At 43.2% G+C, this 17,289-nt stretch overlaps 2 protein-coding genes across 2 annotated transcripts in view; both read left to right on the top strand.

Annotated features, from left to right (window-relative positions):
• The window catches only part of RFX4 (regulatory factor X4), a gene marked incomplete at both ends in the record, with an annotated part of 93,278 nt that extends 84,276 nt beyond the window's left edge, over positions 1–9,002 (top strand). The window contains one exon of the mRNA XM_082057627.1: positions 8,730–9,002. Within this exon, the coding sequence (XP_081913753.1) occupies positions 8,730–9,002 (273 nt within the window). The remainder of the gene's footprint in view (positions 1–8,729) is intronic.
• Positions 9,003–14,979: 5,977 nt separating this feature from the next.
• The window catches only part of RIC8B (RIC8 guanine nucleotide exchange factor B), a 36,694-nt gene continuing 34,384 nt past the window's right edge, over positions 14,980–17,289 (top strand). The window contains exon 1 of the mRNA XM_082051780.1: positions 14,980–15,118. Coding sequence (XP_081907906.1) covers positions 15,032–15,118 — 87 coding nt within the window. The 5' untranslated portion in view covers positions 14,980–15,031. The remainder of the gene's footprint in view (positions 15,119–17,289) is intronic.

Below are 17,289 nucleotides of genomic sequence, written 5' to 3'. Positions count from 1 at the left end.
GTCAGGGGTGTCAAACTCATTTTCACCAGGGGCCACATCAGCCTCACAGTTGCCTTCGAAAGGTTGAATGTAATCTTATGACTGCCCTAAGTTTGACACCCTTGCTTTAAGTTGTATTTGCCAACATGTAGCGTGTTAATCCCAACCCAACAATACACTGACAGTTGCATTGCACTAATTTTAGGATGTCTACTGTGGTTTTGTCACTGGAATCCTTACAGTGGGGCTGTGCTGGGGAAGAAGTTACACAGCCATAGTATTGTACTATGTGCAACTCTTGAAAACCACAAGTGCAGGTCCAAAGCCAAGCCCATCTCACCCAACCAGTGGTAAGCTCACGTTAGTGAGAAGTTTCTGGATAATTTGAATCCACTGGTGTTAGAGGAAATGAGACAGTGGTAGTTGCTAAGGCTGATAACACTGAAGGACCACGTGTCACAGCTGCATGCTCATTCACACCCAGTCCTGTACAGACTGGTGAGAGCCCTTTAAGTTATTTCCCATCTCCAATGCACTCTTGGAGCTTACCTTGGCTCACAGAGGAATGTGGTAAGTGTCTTGTGACTTCAGGCTAAAAAAAATGTTGATAAGTAGCTCATCATTTCATAAAGATCAGTGGTTCTCAGATGGACAAGAAGCCAAAAAAACAAAAAACGGAGGAAATGGCTTGTAAATCTGCTGAAGTAATATCTGCAGCTGCTAAAGCATAAGTCTAAAACTGGTTCCTTCTGGCAATATAGGCTAACTCCCACTGATGGCTAAGAGCCTTTTTGTTGACAGGGACAGTCTGTTCAAACCTTGGTCTTAATCCGATTCTTTTTTTCTTTCATCAGCATCTGTGAATAGTTCTCAGAACAGTTGCTTCCTTGTAACTCCAGGCCTGATTGCTCATTCCTTGACTTGGCTTCCTGGCCAGGAGCCTGGCACACAAATAAAGAAAAATGATCTGCAGATTGATTTGTTACTACCTAATTCTCTGAGCTATGGTGCAGAAGTGCATACAATCCTATGGTGCTACTCCATCATCATATAGCAAAGGACTCTGTATGTGCATAAATACATTTATACGGACACTATGTTTTGTCCATTCTCTGTCTCTGCAGTTTTAGGTACCAGATACCAGGGTAGAAAATAGGCAAAACTCTGTCCAAAAGCTTCTCAGTGTTCTTATCAGCCTATGTTGAGTTTAGCAGAGAGGTACCCCCTTCAAAGGTAACCCCTTCACCATGTCACCACCTAATCCACCTCCACAATGTACACTTGACTGGCTTTTGATCACAGCTAGTTTCACCCTGGTTGGACAGGCCTTGATCCTCTTTCCATCTATGCATATATATTTCAATTCATATAATTCTACATCTTCCTTAAACACAAAGTAATTCATGCTGCAGTCATTTTAATTTGTAGATCACAAGAATAACAGTTGTAGTAGGAAGACTCATTAGGGAAATGTGCAGCAGTATATATTTTTATATTTTAATGTATCTGGTAACATGTGTAAGTACTCTTAATGCATGGCTGTAGTGAATCATCATCCTGTAAGTCCATTTATCCAGGTTCAATCTCCAGCGAAGGCCAGAAAAGAATGTGTGGAGGAAATGTCTTAGAAATAGGGCAAGGAGAGAGTGGTCCTTTCACCAGCATAGCCACACTGTCTTTGTCAAGAGCTGACCTAGGGACATCCTGAGTAAGAAGCACGAGCTGGACTGTTGTATTTGGAGCCAACTACTCTCCGTTACTCCATCCTCCAGCTTTTTAGTTCTTTTAGCTTTTTTGTACTTACAGGCTTAGGGATTGATTGCATGAAACATATTCTCATGTTAACTTTAAGTCTGTTTTAAGTCCCATAATTGCATTGGGTGCCCTATGTTTTTTGGGTGATAAGGAATGGCGAATATTCATTCCCTATTTATCTATTCTCGCCAGTCAAAACATTACAGGTCTGCATCATTCCTCTCACCTCCTTCCTGTCACCTCTTCTCCAGACTTAAGAAGTATCACCTGTTTAGTTTCTCTTGCGACAGATGCTCTATACACAGGATTTATCTGAGGACTGTATCTGCTCTGCAGGGCAGGGGTAGTCTCAGGAGTGTGCGAACATCCTGTTCTCTCAGTGTGCAGAGCAGGGAACCTGCTGGAGCCGCAGCTCCCCTCCAGCCTTTCCGTGCAAACCTGATCTCACAGTAGGTAGGAGGGACTCAGTTAAGAATCTGCCGGATCAGCCACTTAGATCTGGGAAGCCCTCCTAGACCCCACGCTGCACACAGCCTTATTTTACCTTTTCTTCCTTTGCATTTCCAAAATGGAGCAACCACCTGCAAATGGTGCATCTCGGATGGAGGTACTTAACAGAGAGCCACAGAAGTGGCATGGCAGTCTTCACCTTTTTGTTCCTTGAGATGCAGTTCCCACCCTAAAGACAAGCTTTTTTTTTTTCTGCTGCTTTTAACCTGTCTCCTGTTGCACTCAGGAGCATTGCCAGGCTCAGCTGCTCCTGAACTGGGGTCCTCTCCTCAAGAGGCACTAATCAACTTCTGGGACTGTGGGGAGCACACTTCTATCAGCAAGTGCTTGTGCAGCTGTTTTGTTGTTGGCAGATTGGGTTTATGATGAGCAGAGTTTATTTCCATGGTCTGACCAGAAAAAGTCAGTCTGGAAAACGTCATGGTAGTACAATATGCTATTACTCAGTAGGTTGTGACTGCACCTCTCAGAGGCACAGAGCACAGTATTGGGGCCACAGTTAGAGCAGCTTTAAGCAGTGTTTGTACTTTGACTCTCATAAATTGCTCTGAGGACTGCAGTGGTCTCATGGCTTCCCAGAGTTGCAACACCACTTGGTTTCTCTGTGCAATGTTGCATGCACAATTCTACCCAACCGTGTCTTCGCTTCCCTTCATGTGCCTCTACAGCAGGGTTTACATGGAGGCGGTACTGGAAGAAAGCAGTAACTGGTTCTTGTTACAGTGGGAGAGATGAAGAAAACCTTTCCCAGACACAGCCTATGCTCTAGTGTCCATTCACATTGTTCTGGCCCATCTTCTTCCCAAAGAAAAAATAGGGGAAAAGTTCTTGTCCCCCCAGCACATATACAGTATAAGCTCATGACTCTACCAATGCTGTAAAGATAATATACCAATATACCCTTCCTGACAACCACTCTGTCATCAAACACCTAGTAATGGCAGAAATAAAAAAATACTGTCCAAACACCACCCATGCATCAAGAATCATTGCTCCTAACTGTATGGCTTCAGAATGAAATTGAGATTGTTAGAATGTAACTGAAGTAATTATGTATTGAATGCAAAGGGAAACAGATGTCTTGACTTATTTTTAAATAATTATGAATAGCATTTTCATAAGGCTTCAAATGTTACTCCCAAAAGTACCAAAATTACCTAGATTAGCTTGAAAGTTTCATTCAAACAGTCTGACAGATTAATATTCAATAAGTTTCAGTTTGTGGAGAAAAGGATCAAATTAAGGGTTGTAAGATGCAATCAACCAATAGTTTTGACTATGTAATTTTTTGAGATTTTTAAGCATATTTTTGTGTAGTTAATTTACAGCCAGTTCTTCACAATTGCTATTATTTCTGGTACGAGTTATTTGCATGTCCTAAAGTAGTGGTTAACATACAACATTAACTTATAGCATTCTGCAAAAGTGTGAGCTATTGCAATGTAAAGTCAGAGCCGCATTCATAAGGAAAATATTTTGACAGAGACACCTTTCGCCTTCATGCATAATCACCCAGTGAGTTGAGGATAAGAAAAAAGAGGTTATTCTCCATCCTCACACTACAGGAACTCAGTCTTCCCTTCATGGAAGGACGTATTTAACGTATTTTCTAAAATAATACTAAAAAAAATTGAATTAATTTTACATTTTTGGGCAAGGCCCTAACAATAATCTGCTCAAAGTCTCCCAGCCTTAAAGGGCTTCTTGTCTAGGTCTAATGGCAGCAGTAACAGCAAGTGTGAGTTAACCCAGAAAATGGTAATTTCCTGTCAAGAGCCCTCCAACAAACGTCGCTTTTATATCTGGCAAAGATCACTAGGCCCCAGTGTTTTGAGTCCAGCGTGCTTAAGCACTCTTCATTAAACCGGATGTAGAGTGTGAAAGGTGATTCAGGCAGCATGGGCAGGCATCCGCCCAGATGGCTCCGCTTCGGACACTCCAACAAGGCTGAATAGATGCTTCATCGGGTGAGTTAATAGTCAGGCAGGGGCCAATGAGTACTTTAAAAATATTGTCTTTCAATGGTCTCTTCACTCTAGGGAAAAAGAAGTCACTGACTCATTTGCGATTAGCTGACCTACCATTACAAAACTTTCCGTCTTGCATTCAGTCATAACAGAATTTATTGTAAAATACTGGATATTTAGAGTCCATGTTATTTTCAAGCAATTATTCTTTTTACATTCATGACACATTCATAAACGCAGCTGCATCGGGTGCGCTTGATGAAAAGGAAAAGCAGCACACTGTACCCTCTCCCCTCATGCGCAGCCATTAGCTCTGCCTTCTTAGCAAGCCTAGCATGGCCTCTTGACAGCAGATAGGAGGAGGATTATCTCTCTTTTTCAGTGCATCTTGAAGTTCATTCTGGGAGCCAAGGTTTCATTCCCACACAGGTTTTGTGGTTCTAAACAACATTATGTGCCTTCCCCATCTAATGCCATGCACAACCAGGAGACCCACCACAATATTCCTAGAGTTCATTTTGTTCCTCTTGCTCATGGGTGATAGTTTTGCAGTCTACAAATTATCAAGTAGCAAATAATCCCAGTCTTATGAGGAGCGGCTGAGGGAACTGGGGCTGTTTAGCCTGGGGAAAAGGAGGCTGAGGGGAGACCTTATCGCTGTCTATAACTGCCTGAAATGAGGTTGTAGCATGGAGGCTGTTGGTCTCTTCTCTCAAGTAGCAAGTGATAGGACAAGGGGAAATGGCCTCAAGTTGCGCCAGGGGAGGTTCATGTTGGATATTAGGAAAAAATTCTTCACGGAGGGTTGAGAAGCAGTGGAGTCACTGTCCCTGGAGGTGTTTAAAAGGTGCATAGATGAGGTTCTTAGGAACATGGTTTAGTGATAGACCTAGGTTATCGTTGGACTTGATCATCTTGAGTGTCTTTTCCAACCAAAATGATTCTATGATTCTAAGCTGAGGTTTTCTCTTGGCGTTCGTAAGCGATGTGAAAGCAAGTCATTCCCGTGCTATAATTCACAACCTCATTTTCCAAGCCTCAAAGGAAAACTGCACTGAGTCAGAGTGGCAAGGGATTGTGTTGCAGTTAACAACAAAGTAGATCAGATATCACATTGGGTAGAAGACAAGAGATAATCATTGGTGTATTATGGCAAGAGTCTAGACTAACCTTGTTGTAAGTATATTCTTTAATACAGGAGTCTACAGTGGCTTTAGGTATAGATCAATAGTTAATAAAGGCAACTATCGTGACAACTGGTATAAAGTAAAACACTACTGAAGACAAAGAAGAATGTTTCTATCTTAGCCCACATCTTCCAGGTGCACAGGTGACGTATAGAAAACATAAACTTAAAAATGTATTAGTTTTGTGATGTGGGTTTTTTTTTGGATGATCCAGCCTGGTCCTGACTCTGACCATTTCAAAGCATTTTGTATGCAGTCATTAGTGGGACATTTGGGATCAGCCAGGAAAAACAACTTATGGATTTGACAACTATGGAAAAGGGATTTTTATTTAACTCAGGCCAACCTCACTAATGGATTATATCATGTAGCAAGAGGAAGAAAAGAGACATCTTCTGAGGACTGCTCATCTTCTGTCTTAAGTATTTATCTTGAGGTTTGATAAATTCTTCTGGTGGCTGTAGACAGAGCAGAGATGACTCACTTTTATTAGATGCCTGGCTTTTTGATAACTAAAGTTAAGCGAAATGAATTCAACACTGAATCTATAGCAAATCACAAGACAACTTGTTTCCTCTGTATTCATTATGGCAAGAGCTTTGTTCATGAAGATGCTCGGGCAAAGGCAGTCAGCAGGCACCCCCACGAAAATGACTTTTGTGTATTGCCAGTGCAGACCAGGAAAGCAGCATCTTAAATTTATTAACTAGTCTCTCAAACATTAAAAATATGAAAATTGTTCAACCTTTTCTGGAACCTCTTGTATTTACTTAGAATACTCAGGTTGGATGTCTTTTGACAGAGTGCTGTGTCCTTAACTGAGTTAAAGAAGAGAACCATGATCCTAAATTCAGATAACGTCGTTTAAAACTTCAAAGCTTGACTTTAATTTCTGTTGGGCACTGGCAGCTCTTATCTTCAGCAAAAGCCTCTGGAAAGTCAACAAGTCTGAAAATTTGATTCTTCTGCAAAGAAATATAAGGCTTTCTCTGGTCAGTGCCTAAAGGCCTTTCCCTGGCTTGGAAGTAAAGTTGGAAATTTAGTTGGTATTATATGGACTTGTTGCCACTGTCACCAATACAGCTTATTCTGATAGTCGTATTAGCAATACCAGTTGAAGTGTTGATGTTCCAGTGTGGTGCTGCCATTTACCAGTCTGTTTCAGCAGCTGATTGCACATGTAAATCCAGTCTCTGTGGTAGGTGAGAAGTATATGCTAAATAATGCATCGTACAGCATTGATGTCTTCCCTCTCATTTACAAACTGTCCTGTCTCCCCAGGACAGGGTGGAATATACTATATCAACAAGTACAGTATTGTCATGGTTTAACCCCAGCTGGCAACTAAACACCATACAGCTGCTCGCTCACTCCTCCTGTGGTGGGATGGGGGAGAGAATCAGAAGAGTGAAAGTGAAAAAACTCGCAGGTTGAGATAAACACAGTTTAATAGGTAAAGCAAAAGCAGTGCACATCAGCAAATCAAAAGAAGGAATTCATTCACTGCTTTCCCATGGGCAAGCAGGTGTTCAGCCATACCCAGGAAAGCCGAGCTCTATCGCATGTAATTATTACTTGGGGACACAAACGCCATCACTCCAAATGTACCCCTCATTCCTTCTTCTTCGCCCAGCTTTAAATGCTGAGCATGATGTCATATGGTACGGAATACCCTTGTGGACAGTTGGGGTCAGCTGTCTCAGCTGTCCCCCTTCCCAGCTTTTTGTGCACCCCCAGCCCACTCGCTGGCAGGGCAGGGTGAGAAGCAGAAAAGGCTTTGACTCTGTGTGAGCACTGCTCGCAGTAACTGAAACATCCCTGTGTTATCAACACTGATTTCAGCACAAATCCAGAACATAGCCCGGTACTGGCTACCATGGAGAACATTAACTCTACCCCAGCCAAAACCAGCACAATATGTTGGTCAAAAATAGTCTTCTCTTTCCCCTCTTCAATTAGGAGTGGCCAGTGTGTGGCTTTTGAGCTGCCTGAGGTTTGTGAACTGTTCAAATACATTTGCCAAGGCAAAACTGCCCTCCTGGCTCCAGTCTAAAGGGACTGAGCAGAAACTCCTCATCGCTGTAATTGCTTTGGGGACCTGCTTACGCAGCTGAATAACCCCAGCCCCATCCAGCATTGGAGTAATATAATGAGACCCTTTGGGAGTCGCTGCCAGCTCTCTCCTGCAAAAACCTACACCAGTTCTTCTCTCCATGACCCTCCAAAATATGGAGAAGTTTTACAGTCTTCAGCCATGTGAAGTTTTGCCATGCAGCTTTCAAAGTTTGTGAGCATCAGAAGAGGTGACAGTCCTACTTTGGTGACAGCTTTCTAGTTAAGGAGATACCACAGTGTCAAACAACCCAAGATCATAATATTTTAAATTATGACAATTCTTGTAGAAAAGTTGTGAAGGTGTAAAATGTAGAAGCTCTGAAGATACATGGCTGGTCAAGGGGAACAGGAATCTTAACCATCTCTGCTATGCAGATGGATAACAGGATGGCAAAACAAGAAAAGCCATTTCTTAGACACAGCACACAGTTGATCTGCTCCTATAAGACAGGCAATATGATCAACATGTTCTGAGCAAACACTCATGAGCACAGTTCACTTTCTGTTGCCGGGCAGCCTGTGGCTATAGAGAGCAATAGATGTTCTCTATTTTCCTGCCTGTCTTGTCCTCAGCACATCTTCTCCTTAGTGGGAGGCATTTGTCAAACTACTTTAATTTCTGGTTTCCAACTGTCACTGCAAACAGCTGGGGAATAGAGAGATTCTTCTGCTTGCCTCTTTTCATAAGCTCTCCAATTAGCTGCTTGTTCTGAGGCCAGACCATACTATTTTTCTGCTGAAACTGGCAGGATGGCTTGTGAACATTTAAAAGGGAAAGCACCTTTCTGGTAATAAAGATCATTTCGCTTTCCTCCCTCAAAACTCAGTTGAGTAAAGCAGGAGTCAGGACATTTTAGACTATTTTTTACTGGATAGCAAATTTCCAGGTAAAAACAGTGAGAAAAAGATTAGATGAATTCAATTTATTTTTCTGCTCCCAAAGATACCTGCCAGTATCTAGCTGTTTGATAAATTAATTAAATAATATTTAAATGCACTGACTACTTTGCAAGACTTTTCCTGACACTTTAGTTTGAATGCAGGCACTAGTTATCTGGTTTTCCAGTTTCAATACATTACCTACTTGTTGGAGTGCTGCTAATTCACATGGCTTTGGTTTTGTTAAACAGGGAACTGTGATATCACCAGCCCATATTTTAAATGTAAGTATGTGGTAAATAACGCTTTAATTTGTTTTTCTTTGTTTTTACTGCAGTACCCTTTCAACAGCCCAACGTCAAGAATGGAGCCCTGTTTGATGAGCAACACTCCGAGGCTGCATCCCACACCAGTGACTCCTCGCTGGCCGGAGGTCCCAGCCGCAAACTCCTGCTACACGAGCCCACCCATGCACTCCACACGATACGGGAATTCTGGTGACATATACACCCCCTTGACTACACGCAGAAATTCTGAATATGAGCACATGCAACACTTTCCCGGCTTTGCCTACATCAATGGGGAAGCCACTACAGGTTGGGCTAAATGAAAATGACTGGTATCAGCTAAGCCCATATACTTAAAAGACTGATAAAAACTTCATGTTATGTGGGACTTTTCACGGACATTCTTCAAGGGAGGTGAAGATGGAAAAAGATTCTGGGCAGATAAATATAGTTCATAATATGGGCAGATTGCAGACCAGTATGACTAAATGTTCGTGTAGCTGAAAAATATTTTTGTGCCATTCTAGACCACTTTTGGGGCCAGTCTGTGCCTTTTTTAAATCTGGCATGTGGGCCAACCCTGGGTGATATCAGTTTGAGTGAGCCGTTTTTGTCCCCCCCTCCTGCCCCGATCTTATTGACAAATATTGATGAGTCTTACAAAAGAAAGTACTGGAATGGGACTTATTTATAATTTGAATTAAATACAAGAAATTAACTCTCAGCAAAACTCTGTCATCTGTTCTTCTTTTAAGCAATTAATGCATTTCTTAAAAAACATTCTGCCAAGTCATCACTATTTCATGCCAATTCCTCTATCTGGCTCCTTAAAAGAGTGTTGCAGTAGGTTTCAGTTTACACCGAACTTTGTATATTGATGCACCTTTCTGTTGATCCAGTAAGTTTGATCTTTACAAAAGAGAAGAAAAGACGTGTAGCATTGAATTATACACTGCCTTAAGTTGACTATTGTTCTTATTATATATGTATTTGTGTTAAGTTTGCACAATTTGGAAAAATCTAACTTCTCTGGTCAGTAATGACAAGGTTAAGAAGGGACTTGAGGACTGGGAAGATTTTGGATTCAGAGCCACATATGTTAAATATGATGATATGAAGCAATTATGTAAAGAAAATGACAATGCAAACATGATTATTCATTTAATTACCTATTGACAGGTATGAAACTGTTTTCTCAATTCCTTCACGTGGTGATAATGCTATATACTTCAACAAAAGCAAAATTCAAAGCTGTGCCTTTGAACTTACTCTGTACTGTGTGTGTGTGGAAAAATGTATTGTATTTTGGGGAGAATTTTTCTTAGACATTTTCTGTCAGATTTGTAGCTATTTGTGAGTTTTTGTTAGATTTTATTAACATAGCTTTTTTTGTCTGTATTATAAAATGCACCAAGCAATTATGGTGGACCTATTACCCTATGGGTAAGAAATAAATAAATGGAAATATGACATCAGACATTTTAGTAATTGTTTTGTAAATAAAATCTTTGATAGCACCCAGTGTGATGATAACCATGTTTATGCCTAAAATGGACATAAGTGTTATTTGTACAGTTGTGCAAGATATATGAGGGATTTTCACACTCAAATAAAGTTCTTGAAATTAAACAGATGCCATTTAAATTTACTTCAATACAGAAACTTATACAAGCTGCAAAATATCCCCAATGTGACCATGTATGTTTTTATTCAATGAAGGACTTGAGAACGTATATAACTCACAGCAAAGGAGTAGTCCTGCACCTGTGCTTGCAGCTACAAACTGCATGAGGCTCAAGGCTACGACTGGACAGATGACTCCCTATCGCTTGGTTTAAGCCCCGCCGCTGCTGTTGCTCACCCAAGCCTGTGTACTCGCTGGGGCAGGTAAGATGTGCCATCTTCTTTACAGCACCTTGTTACAAAAGTGTTGCCACTAGAATACTGGAAATGGAAAAGTCATTTTTCCTTAGGTAAGTAAATTAAGTGGTAAAATTCTCAGACTTTGTATATTTAACTACTGGGTAAACTGGTGAGAATCTGGGGTCTAAAGTAACTAGGAATGTGCTGGAAATCTGCAAGGATTGAGGGAGGAAGGATGTTCCAGGTCAGGTTTGGCAAGAGTTGAGGTTCATAAATATTCTCTTTAAATATTCACGGGATTTTCAGAAGCACATCAGGAGCCTATCTCCACCTTCAGGTACCTGATGAAAATCTTGTTTCCTGGATTAGTGTCACAGACCTTTTGAAATTTTACCCTTGTCAGATGGTGTTATTACCCAATATACTTTAACTCTTCACTTTTATTAAGGACAGGGGAGATAAGGCTTAGGTTAACACACCTATTTTGTTCTTATTAAAGTTACCTTCAGGCAAAATTGTCTACACATTAAGAAAGTAAGTCATGTGAGGCAATTTTTTTTAGTTGGCAGTCTTTAGCAACTGGAGTTTTGATGAGTTTGAGACCAAAGTCCTGCTTGGCATTTTGTTATTGAAGATATTTAAATCAAAGCATTGATTCTGGCTTATTAAATATCAACAAGCACAGAAATATCTGCCTCATCAAGACTGTGAGAAATTTGTATGGGAAAGGTAGTGTCAGCAGAATAGGAAAGTCCACTTTCTCTTCCCCAGTGAATTTCAAATCTCTGCATTGCATCACATTAGCCTAGGGTCCACTGTGACCCTGTTCACTCACAAGAACATTGATTAATCTCCAGTTACCTGATGGGAGACTGTTCCAGGAAGAGGATGGATATTGGACACAGTGTCAGTGCCAGAAATATTAAGAATAAAGAACTTCCGAGTGGAGAACAGCAAAACTGTGCATGAGGTGCTGGGAGATGGAATTTTAACCAACAGCAGCACCACAAAGCTGCTCACAGAACATCCTCAGTCAGGTGGGGCTCTGAAAGCCTTTTACAAAAGAACTTCCACAGTTGTTTGTGGGTTTTTTTAATTGATTTAGACACTTGAGTTGATGCCACAGGAGTCTGAACGTGCACTTCCAACTACCTTTGAACTGTTTCCTGATGAGGGCTTTGAAATTAAACTGGACATTCATGGGGAGCAATATATAGATTACTGAACACAGCTCTACAGAGGCCACCACCACCATCTGCATCAGAAGCACTGCAAGAGAAAGCAGGTCCCTTCCTTGACCACTACAGGTCAGAATCGACCAAATTAATATAAACCACCACAGTTTTCAGGTGGCAGGGGTATATACCAGGCTGGGAAGTGCAGTGGCTCATTAGAAGATGAAAACCTCTGGGTAGAACAGCTGGTTAGAGCCAGGAATCTCTTAAATCATCCTAGTACAAATTGCCAAAGCTCCTGAGTCAGAGCCTGCAGCCTGTTCATTACGCTTTTCCCTTGACCACAGCAACTGAAACTGCTGTTTCTTGCCTAGCCACATATTTATGTGTATGTAAAGTAAATATGTGACTACATAAATCTTTCTGGAGAGGCTTTTATACCACATGCCAAACAATTCAATCATCTCATTTTCACTTACTCTTGCTTTTTCTTTTTAGTTTTCTTTTTCTTTTTCCTTTCTCTTTTTCCCTTTCTGTCTTTCTACCTTCTTCTCACAACAAATAAGCATTTTATTTAAAGTGTGGTCTTTCTCATGGGCTAAAACATATAACAAAAGATAAATAGATGTAATTTATACAATATATTTAAATATTGTATATTATAGCCTAACTAACACCACATATATAATACTTTTAAACAGATATATACATGCATCCAAATAAAAATCCATTACAATCCTCGAGATTTTTCATTACCAGGTAGAAAAAAGACTCAGCGGGGGAAGAACAGTGAGAACTCCATTCACTAGCATGAATCCTGTTTTTGTCAGGCTACCTCTTGCTGCTAAGGTCACTACCCTTTGACAAAAATGGCCTCTGACCTCCCTAGCCCCACAATTCTGTTGTGACTGACCCTGAAACCCATGAAATTCAGGGGCAGACATTGCTTTGGAAGGTTTAGATAAAGCTGACTAACATGGGAAGGGCTCATGGTATGCACCCATCTGAAAAGGTCTGGCAGTTCTTTGGTAGAGGATGCAATTTATTCTGTCCCTCTCTTTCATTGAAATCCTAATCCTTCATATGCTACCTAAAGTGGAAACTAAAATGCACTGATGATGAATAACAATGTGCCTTTAAAGGGCAGTAACAGTTTTATAGTCTTTATTTTTTTAGGCTTTTTAATTAAAAAAGAAAAGTAATTGTCAATGTAAAAGAAAAATTAGTGTTATGCTGTGCTGTGAAGTAAAACTAAGCAGGCTTATGGTTTATGATAGAATTGTAAAACAAACAAAGAAAGGATTACTTTTACTGGGTTTCTCTCAAAAGCTGCATTAGTATAGACATGGGCCTGACTGAGAAGAAATGGTTACGCATTTTGGGCTGGATTTTGTTACTCCTTGCCATTCAATGACTATGTTGTTCTGGTTTTGTAACTCTGTTCAACCCACTGTGGCAAGAAACCCCCTAACCAGAAAATTCAGAGCCTAGTTTGGGTCTTAAACACACACGAGCACACACCGACACATTCGAGCACCTTCAGAGCTCTTTGGGGCCACCATCCATCTGCAGATGGAACCTCCCTGTCCCTGTGGTATTTTCCACCATGGTGCCAGTCATTTCTGAGATGAAAGGTTTATTTTCATGACCACCGAGGACCTCTTAAATTGCTGCTGAAGGAATAAAAACTTCAAGGAGAGACCAACTGCAACTCCCTCTGAAGTTTTATTACTGTGGGTTTTTTTTTGTTAATTTTGATATATCATTTTCTGTTACCTGGACAGTGAATTTTGATTATAGGGCACCCTTAGTATGAAAATACCATATATTTTCTCAGTGTAGTTCAAGCCTATGGTCTTGCAGAGCACTTTGGATACGTGGCTCACCTTTGCTCTGTGGCTGCAGGCTTCACCAGTGCAGCCCACCCTCCCCTCCTGCTACCTCCCCCACAAAACGTGGCATCTCTAGTCCACACCGCCCTGGTTGCTCACACGCACATCAACACCCTCCAAACTGCCCCCTCTGTGAAAGGATATACAGGCAGTTTTGGGAATGCAAAGTGAGTTTTTGCCTCCAAACGGAAATGGGGAATTTTCATGTACCCACATGACTCTGATGGATTAGACTTGAGAAAAAGGGGTTTCTTTTGCTGCCACACATTACAGCAATACCTAAAGAGGAGGGCATGTGCCAGGGTGTGCTTTGTGCTGCTGAGCACACACAGAATCACAGAATGTTAGGGATTGGAAGGGGACTAGAAAGATCATCTAATCAAATCCCCCCATCAAAGCAAGAACACTTAGATGAGGTTACACAGGAAGGCATCCAGGCGGGTTCTGAATGTCTCCAGAGAAGGAGACTCCACAACCCCCCTGGGCAGCCTGTTCCAGTGCTCTGGCACCCTCACCGAGAAGAAGTTTCTTCTCAAATTTAAGTGGAACCTCCTGTGTTCCAGTTTGTACCCTTTGCTCCTTGTCCTATTATTGGTTGTCACTGAGAAGAGCCTGGCTCCATCCTCCTGACACTCACCCTTTACGTATTTATAAACATTAATAAGGTCCCCCCTTAGTCTCCTCTTCTCCAAGCTAAAGAGACCCAGCTCCCTCAGCCTTTCCTCATAGGAGAGATGCTCCACTCCCTTGATCATCTTTGTTGCCCTACGCTGGACTCTCTCCAGCAGTTCCCTGTCCTTGTTGAACTGAGGGGCCCAGAACTGGACACAATATTCCAGGTGTGGTCTCACCAGGGCAGAGTAGAGGGGAAGGAGAACCTCTCTCGACCTACTAACCACATCCCTTCTAATACACCCCAGGATGCCATTGGCCTTCTTGGCCACACAGTGCTGGCTCATGGTCGTCTTGCTGTCCACCAGGACGCCCAGCAACCCTAGGGTACTCGGGACTCGAACCGTGGCCCTCATCCCGCTCGCCGCCCTTCTCGCCCGCCGCGGGTCTTGGCCGCCCCAAAGGGACTACAGCACCCATCGTGCCCCGCGGCACCTAAAACTCAGCAGATCCCGGCGTCCACCGCGGCGCCGCGGCGCTTGGCATGCCGGGAGATGTAGTCCTCTCGCCGCATTCTCGTTGCCAGGCGGGAGGGGGCCGGGAGGGCGGCCAATAGGAGAGCTGAAGGGTGCACGCGACCTCTCCCTCCAACCAATAGCGCGCAAGCGCTGCCTGCCAGTCCGGGCGGTTTCCAAGGGGAGCGTCGCGTCACGTCTCGTCGCGTCACGTCAGGGGGGTGCGGGGTGGGAGGTCAGGGCGCGGCGGGGCGGCGGCTGCTGCCGGCGGAGCGGGGCCGGGCGGGCGGCGGGCATGGAGCTGGGCGCGGTGCTGGAGGCCGTGGAGGGGCCTACTGGCCCCGAGGCAGTGGAGCGGGTCCTGGCGCGGTACAACGAAGAGGTAACGGGCTGCTGGGGTAGGGCGGGCGTCCTCCCTCTCCCCGTGCGGGGCGAGCCGGCCCTTCCGCCCCCGCTCCCCACACCCGGCGGTGTCACCGCCCCGCCCTCGGCAGCACCGGGCCGCGGGGGCCCGTCCCTGCTCCCCCGGGCTCGGCTTTGTGGAGGGTCCCCTGCGGTCACCGCCCCGGCTGCCGTTCCCCCGGCAGGGGCTTGCCCGGTATAGCCTGGCCCGCTCCCCTGCGCTTCCCTGCGCGCTCTCTGCCCGCAGGCGGTGTGTGCGGGAATGGCTAGAGCAGGGGTGTCAAACTCAGTGTCACCGGGGGCCACGTCAGCCTCGTAGTTGCCCTCAGAGGGCAAAATTTCTTTAAAACACTGCAAGCAAAAAACCATGTTTGTAATTGAGGGCAATCATTCTATTCCACTTATGCAAGATTAATATTGCAAATCAAATAATTTCTCTGAAGTCAGACTTTCAAGATCCTCATAGATCTTGACCTTCATAGCTATATGTTTTTTATATCAAAGAATACATACAGATCTTACTCATGGAAGTTAACTAAGTCAGTAGCGTAGGACATAGAGTAACAAAAATCCATGCATTCCATAACATGTTATGTAACCTACTGGGGAAAATACAAATGTATTGGAAATCCTTAAACAACTTAAACCTGATTTTCAGGTACTTACATCAACAGTTGTATCTTCATCATCTGAATCTTGCAAGCCAAGAGCTGCTTTTTGTAGTTTCTTTGTTTCATTAGCCAACACCTGTTCTGTTTCATCAAATTTAAATCCTTTGCCAGATAATCCACTTTTTTTTTTAAATCAACTTTCCCTCCTGAAAACAAAATCATATATTTTCATAATTTGAATTTGGCCCTTTGAGGGCAACTATGAGGCTGATGTGGTCCCTGGTGACAATGAGTTTGACACCCCTGGCCTGGAGGAAAGCCGCACAGCAGCACAGACCCAGCATACTGCAGGTACATCAAGCCTGTTGCCAGGCTTGGCCCCCCGCACCTTCTGTCTTACCTCTGCTTTACATGCCTGAGCGGGTCACCAGGCTGCAAAAAGAGCCATCCCACAGCATCAGTTTGCCTCAAAAGCCTTTTAACCTGCGTGTGCCTCTGGGAAGAGGCAAGGCACAGTATCACTGAGGTCTCTTCGATAATAGTGTTAGGTGCCTGCTCACCTGCCCTTTGGGGTCAGCCAAGGTCAGCGGGTGTGCGGGAGAGGGGGATTTGCACCCACTGATTTGGCAGGGACCGCGTCAACGCATGGAGGAGAGGCCGTGCAGTGGGAGGCAGGGAGGTGTAAAATGGACTGCCAAGCCTCGCTTGATTTTTCTGTGGTTCTGGCCAAGTAAAGGCAAAAGAATCGACAGCTAAAAGCAGGGTTACAACAGGTTGAGCTTTGAATGCTGATGGTTATTAAAGAGTACCTTGTGTCTTTTGCCATTACAGTGTGATATGTCTATGCAAAGTCAAGAAATGAAGGGATTTCCTGGTAATATTGGGAAGCAGAAACTGGAGTGAAGCTAGATGCTACGTGTTTTTTTCTTTTTTCCCCTCCTCTAATACGGACATTTTGAAACCTAAATTTCAGTGTGGTCTGCTTCCAAAGATCACATCTCAACCCGTCAGGTGTCTGTCCTTTTTGTAGACACCTCTGTGACTGGCACACAAGTCCCTAAAGCTGATATTGACTCTGGATGTAATATCTGGCTCTGGATGTAACTTAAATGCAGTTGTGTTGAGCTAACTGTCTGCTGAAATTTAGAAATCTGTTACAGGAACAAACATTCAGGTTTTTGGTTCAAGTTTCCTAGCTTTGTGATTAAGGGAAAAGCCAAGTTAATGTGGATTGGCATACGGTTGTTCTTCAGCCTCCAAGGGATGACTTGAAGTTTGCTATCTTAGGTGCAGTATGTTTTAAGTGTAACAATGGCAATAACAGAGTTGAGCTTCTAGAAGAAGCTTGAGCAACAGTCTTAATGCAGGTTGCCTTTGTGCACATGAAATTAAAATGTAGGAATTGCTGCAGCTGCAGAACACTTTTTCTGAAGGGCTGGTAGATGTAGAGTTTGTTTAGGTGCATCTAACTGCTTTAACTCACTGACCTCTAAGGTACAGAGGAAGGATTCTGATCTCCTGTCTTTACTCTTGACAATGA

Source organism: Streptopelia decaocto (assembly GCF_964273445.1).
Source record: "Streptopelia decaocto genome assembly, chromosome: 1".
NCBI classification, from domain to species: domain Eukaryota; kingdom Metazoa; phylum Chordata; class Aves; order Columbiformes; family Columbidae; genus Streptopelia; species Streptopelia decaocto.
This window is presented reverse-complemented; position numbering and strand designations above follow the sequence as displayed.